General features: G+C 47.5%; 1 protein-coding gene across 1 annotated transcript; it reads right to left on the reverse strand.

Moving 5' to 3' along the window:
- Positions 1 to 5,496: 5,496 nt before the first annotated feature.
- On the reverse strand, positions 5,497 to 6,567 carry LOC119292814. The gene is made up of 7 exons (XM_037571511.1): positions 6,529 to 6,567; positions 6,343 to 6,441; positions 6,169 to 6,261; positions 5,945 to 6,058; positions 5,814 to 5,846; positions 5,681 to 5,731; positions 5,497 to 5,598 (listed from the first exon to the last, which is right to left on the reverse strand). The coding sequence occupies exons 1-7, from the start codon at positions 6,565 to 6,567 to the stop codon at positions 5,497 to 5,499; spliced, it is 531 nt and encodes a 176-aa protein (XP_037427408.1).
- Positions 6,568 to 6,789: the final 222 nt, after the last annotated feature.

Here is a 6,789-nt window from a genome sequence, read left to right on the forward strand (position 1 = left end):
GTTTCGGCCATCGGGAAAGTTTCGGGGTCACCCGGTATTGTACCGGGACCACCGGAAGGGTCCCGGGGGTCCACCGGGTGGGGCCACCTATCCCGGAGGGCCCTGTGGGCTGAAGTGGGAGGGGAACCAGCCCCTAGTGGGCTGGTGCACCCCCCTTGGCCCCCCTGCACCTTGGGTTGGAAACCCTAGGTGGGGGGCGCACCACTTGCCTTGGGGGGCACTCCACCCCCCTGGCCGGCGCCCCCCTTGGGAGATTGCATCTCCCAGGGCCGGCGCCCCCCCTGGGGGCCTATATAAAGGAGGGCAGGGGGGAGGGCAGCCGCACCCTTGTGTCTTGGCGCCTCCCACCCCTGCTACACCTCGTCCTCCTCCCGCAGCAGCTTGGCGAAGCCCTGCCGGAGTTCTGCTGCATCCACCACGACGCCGTTGTGCTGCTGGATCATCGTCAACCTCTCCTTCCCCCTTGCTGGATCAAGAAGGAGGAGACATCATCCGCTCCGTACATGTGTTGAACGCGGAGGTGCTGTCCGTTCGGCACTTGGTCATCGGTGATTTGAATCACGGTGAGTACGACTCCATCATCACCGTTCTCTTGAACGCTTCCACACGCGATCTACAAGTGGTATGTAGATGCAATCTCTCTCCCATGACTCGTTGCTTAGATGAACTCATAGATGGATCTTGGTGAAACCGTAGGAAAAATTTTAATTTTCTGCAACGTTCCCCAACAAGGCTTTATGTGGCTAGGTTATGATCTATCCAAAGTTTCGGCTTCACAGGACAAAGGCACAATGCACTTGCTTCATAGGTTAACAGATTTGCCAGAAACTTAATAAGGATGCTCTAGTCAAAATTTTATTTATAAGTCTTGGTATTGAATGGAAATAGAGTTTCTCGGTATAGGAGGGTTTCTGGAAAATTTGGTAAGGCCAAAGTGACAAAGGAAAAAGGGTCCCTAGTGCAAAGATGGTCTCTAGGTTTTAATTTAAGTAAATGGGTTTAGGGTTTTAGTGATCCAAACTTAAGACAAATTTATCCCAGGGTCAAGGTAACTTAGGTAGGTTAACAAGGCTTGAGCAACCAGGCAAGTCAATCATCACCAAGTATACACCAAGTTTCAAGAAAATTCAAGAACACCAGAAGAAAAAGGCAGAAGCCACAACTTGCAAAAAAGAATTTTCAGGTAGTGAAAATCCAGGTTGTTACAACTGGTGAACAACTCTGATGATTCTAGGTAACGAGGTTGTGCTTCCCGACGAACCTGCACCCCACACCCTAAGATAGATATTGTGGTGGTTGCTTCCTCGGCGAGGTCAGCCTCCCCCATCTCGTGCTTAGGACGACAAAAAAGTGACTTGACACCGCGAATATTTTCAAGTACCTGATATTTAGCAAAACCCTCTTTCTTTAATTTAGGGAACCCAAAGAGTAAGTGCTTCTCTTTCTATGTATATACTCCCTCCGTTCCTAAATATAAGTCTTTTAAGAGATTCCAACAAGAGACTACATACGAAGCAAAATGAGTGAATCTACACTCTAAAATATGTCTACATACATCCATATGTAGTTTGTATTGAAATCTCTAAAAAGACTTATATTTAGGAACGGAGGGAGTATCTTCGTACTTGAAAAACAAGGAGTGTAGAAGTCAAGTAAAAAAAGGAGTACAAATTATGTCTAAGTCGAACGGTGCAAAGTTTGATTAAAATTTAGGAAAACTGTCATCCATACCAATACTCAATTTTGGCACTATCGGATGTCACGCATTTATACGTCTTCTTTTCAAGCATGGACGGAGTACATGCCTAAGTTTTACCATGCATAATCAGATCTTTAGCGGACCTTTTTCAAAATTATCATGCTTGCAGCATCTCTTTTTTTGACGAGAACAACAGAAGCTCCGCCTTTGCATTATAGATGAGAAAGAGGTACATGGTACAAGTAGAGGTGGCAAACTGCCCAAAAAAGCCAAAAACACAGGAAAACACTTGCTCTCATACAGAGAGCTACAGATGCAAACTAGACAATGTCCTAAACCATGTTTCTACCCAGCCACCTGGATGGAAGGACGGAAGGCCTCGTTGAGCATTTTGATATCATCCTGAATGAGATTCATCAAGGGCGTGTTTGATTGCCTGCAAGAGGCCCGACCTGGCTCGCGCGGGACACAAACGGACTGATTGGTTGCCTACTTTTAATGTTCGGCCCGCATGGCACGAACCTTAAAGCACTCCTGGGCCTGGCTCTCTGGAAACGCTTGACTCGGCAGTTTCTCCAGGGCTAGGCCCGAGCGGTGCACGTGGGCGGCGGCGGCTGCACGCGCGCGGCCACGCTCGAGAAGCCGCATTGCTTCCCGAAGCACCGACAGTTATTAGCCTCAACGCTCCCTCTCCCCACTCTTCCCCACTCTCCCAACTCTCACCAGCGGCGGCGGATCGGAGGAGAGCAAGAAGACCACCAGACTCCATCACCGGCGAGCGGATCATCACTTGGCCCGCGGCAATGGCAGTGAGCACTTCTCTCTGTTCGTCATGCACTACTTTTTCCCGTTCGATCTGGCGATAGATTCGATCCACAGCGGAGAGGGAAATAGGGAATAGAGGTAGATAAGCATGTAGAGGTACTTCATACTAGTTCATACTACTTCATACTAGTTCATGCAAGATCGGAATAGAGGTAGATGTGGATGCAGTAGAAGGGGGATTGGGGGTACACGACGGACACCGGCTAACCGTGGCAGCCGTCACGGGCATGCGAAGCAGCGGGTCAAGTGGCTGGCCTTCATCTTCTTGTTCATCGCCGTGCGGGGCGGCAGGTCGTCGTCATCATCCTCGGCGGAGTCGAGGTCAATCTGCTAGGTACGACGGCCTGGCTCCGGCGCCCTTGCTGGCATCTGCACCGGTTCTTCCTCCTCCTTAGGCTCCCCACCAATGACCATCGGCGGCACGATTGCCGTCTCCCAGTACACTGTGGCACGACGGTCATTAGGAGCCCAGTAGTTCTTGTACTTGGATCACTTCTTCCTCTGTTTAGCGTCGTCGGAGACGGCCTGATTCATGGCCCAGCGAATGATGTCGACTGCCATCGCGCCCTTTGCTGGGTCAGGAATCAGCGTCTTCAGCTCTTGTGCAGTGGCCCTCATGAGCACAGCATCAGATTCCTTCTGCATGTCAGGCATGGAGCCGAAGTTCGGGCACACCTCCATGGTGTCCTCGAACTTGGTGCGGTCACCAGCCGATCACCCGAGGAAGAAGGCCCTCCAGCCAATACCCCAAGGGAAGGGGTTGGCGTTGGAGCTGGAGCTAGAGCTCATGGCGATGGAGAGGAGGAAGGTTGTCAGTGAGAGAAGAGAGGGGGTGGGTAAGTAGTGGTGGGCAGGGTGAGTAAATATAGGGGCGATGGAGAGGAGGAGAAGAGTGACAGTCATGTCATTTTAACTACATGCTCTTCAATCAGCCATGAACTCTGTGTTGTGCCTGACTCCATGAATTGTGTGCAGAACGAGGAGAGCAATGAGATGGGCACGGAGGTGCTCTCGGCCGTTGAAGACAAGGGAAAGCAGCCCCTTCATCCAATGCCCGAGGAGGTTGTGCTGACGCCCTCTGCCGATGAAGAACCGAAGATGCCTGAGGTTGGCAACGACGAGCGGATGGAGGATCCCCCCAGCAACAAGCGTCGCAACTACGACCACTACCATCAGGAGGATGGCCCAACTCACTTCTGCAAGGTCATCCTTGCACAGAAGCTTGAGTGCATCCCCATGCCCCTGGACTTCACCAAGCACTTCTTCACGGTGCCGACGGAGTTCAAGCTCAGGAACAACATCGGCTGCTCCTGGAAGGTGATGGTGAAGCTGATGAACGGCAGGGTGACCCTGGATCAGGGTTGGGCCACCTACCCAGCCGTTCATCAGATCAAGATCGGCTACATGGTGACGTTCAAGCTCCTCACTCTTGACACCCTCAAGGTCATCATCTTCGACGATGATGGCATTGAGGTCGTCAACAAGTGCGGGAAGCATGACGAAGCCTTCGCCGCCAGGGACTAGGGCTGGGGCACCTCCTTCCTAAGTACTATCGAGTCTGCTCTGAACTGTTTATGGTTTATGCGTTGAACTGTTATAAAGTGCGGTACTGCTTATCTGAAATATGCTGTTAAGTAGTTGATCCTCTGTTTATACTCTGCTCTGCTTATGATGTGTGCTACATGGTTGTGCTGAAGTGTGCTGGTAACCTCACCAACTAGCCAAAGAGGTTACCACACACCAGGCGTTGCATACAACCAAACACCATGCCTTGGGTTTGTCCACTAACATGCAGGCAACCAAACACCAGACAGTGTGGTTCAGCCTATGCAGGCAAGAGGGCATGCAGACAAACAAACAACTTGCAGATGGTGCATTTGAGGCTGCATTTGGATAGTCAGGCTGAGTTGAGAAGGCTATGAATGCAGCTACTATTCACTACTGCAACCAAACACGCCCCAAGCCTCTTGACGCCATCTCAGCATTCTCAAAGACCCTTCTGTCCCGTTCCTTTCAAAGATGCCAAGCAATGTATGCCGAGAGGGATGTTTCCTTCGCAGCCTTGGATTGCGCACCGCGATGCATATAGAGCCTGTTCCACCAATCTGAAACTCAGTTTGCAGAGTGCACCACATTGTAAATCCTGTCACTTGTACCCTGGAATAGGTACCAGACCTATCTCGCATAGCAGCATCGCAGCGTGATATGGTCCGCAGTTTCGGGCTCCTGATCACACAGCCGACAGCAGGCATTGTGTGGCCATCCTCTAGCCTGCAGCCTGTCCGCAGTCCAATTTCTATTCTGCAGCAATAGCCAGTCCCGGGCTGCTCAATCCATGCAGCGAACTAGATCTCATAAGCAAAGCAGGCCGAGTATCTTCCATTTGCAGTGACATTTTCGGTAGCATTGATTCTTAGCATACAACAAAACTAACATGAGGGGCTCGCATGTTAGATCCAAGCAACCGTCCGAAAGAGTTGTTAGATGGGTGTAGTTGGAGCAGAAGTCACTTCTATCCACCATTTTAACATATCTTAAAAATTGCAAACAATGTACTATACGCTAAAAAATTGTGTAACCGCAAAAACTATATGCTAATTAAGAGTTACAACCCTAGCCAACACCCCATGCTTTGCCAAAAACTGTGTTTCTTTGAATAAGATTTAGTTTACTAACTACAAGTTGATACAGATCATTGCAAAATTGCAAACAAACAATGTTGCAAAAATAATTAGGAACATTATGCAGCATGTCTATGCACATTTTGGAACGGAGGGTGTATATGTCAAGTAGTACTGCTAAAATTGCTCAGACTGCATAAATGATCTATTACAGTATCTTATAGGTCACTGCCATTTCTACACACACAACTACATGTGGGAAGCACATTACAACATGACAATGGGTGGTTCAGTTTCATAATCTTATAAACAACGCTTGTTTGCCAATTATCTCATTCTTCAGAATCTTAATTATACTGTTGCCTCAGTCTTCTCGGAAGGAAGAATTCCAATAATGCATGCAATCTCTATCTTTTTTCTAATATAATCCTCATAGGACTTGGGCATATTAACCTAAAAAAGAGAAGAATTTCACTAGGGAAATCATCTTTCAAAATCATGAATAATGCAGAGGTGAATTCACAAATTACAGTACCAGCTTTTTAACTCCGCCTGCGATCAACTCCTTAGCTTTATCCTCTTTAACCTGAAGGCAAGCAGACCATACATCAGAAGGAAATATTTCAATGAATTGCACCTGCATGTCACATACAAAAGACGCTACTTACTCCAGGGCGAATGGCTGCCGTGCAGGTATGGAACTGAAGTCAGGAAGATGAATAGAGATAAGCATATATGCACAGATAAGAATATTAAGTTACAAGTGCAAATTATCTATTAATCAAAACAGCTAACGTACGTCCTCTTCCATCAACGTCATGGTGTACTCATGGTCCAGGGCAGTTTGCATTAAACCTTGTCGTACTGGAAACTTGTTCATCTTGCAAACATCCTCCATAGCCTTTCTGAAACTCTGTTGAACATTATTCAAGGGAAAAGCCATGCATTAATAAGCATATACAGTGTATTCGAAAACAATGAACCATCATTGAGTAGTTGCTTAGTTGCGCATAACACACTAACCGTTCCCTTTGTGACACGCCGCCAAATCTCAAAGTACAAACGATCATACTCCTTAAACCAAGTATGATAATAGCAAATGCGCTCTTTATACTCCTAAATCAAGTGAATGCAACTGTCAGATACAATATAGGCCATTGTAAGCTACATTAAATTCATGTGTGTGAGAGATCCTACATCAAAGCCATTGTAAGCTAAAGTAGGAGTGATCTTGGGAAAGCTAGTAGCAGCAATCTTAATTGCTTGAAATGCTCCTCGGGAAGATATTTTACCCCACTGAACAACAACAAAGTTATGAGGGTGTTACAAGATATACAGATAATTAACAGTGTCATTCCAAGAATTTTGTAAGGCCATACTTACTTTGACGGATGAGCGGCAAATACCGACATAATCTTCCATCCACTGTTGCCAGAGAAAAAGAAAGTTGTAAGTCCAAAGAAATTTGAAAGCATTGAACAAAATTAGACGATTTCCTTAACATGATCTCTGATGCATATACCTTCAATTGCTTGGATAATTCCTGGCAGTACTTGAGATACTCTCGTTCAATATCATAGCTATGACGGTAGCTATGGCAGTCACTCCACATGCTGTACTCGGTACCACCCTACATTGAAAAGG

Source organism: Triticum dicoccoides, chromosome 4B (genome assembly GCF_002162155.2).
Source record: "Triticum dicoccoides isolate Atlit2015 ecotype Zavitan chromosome 4B, WEW_v2.0, whole genome shotgun sequence".
NCBI lineage: Eukaryota > Viridiplantae > Streptophyta > Magnoliopsida > Poales > Poaceae > Triticum > Triticum dicoccoides.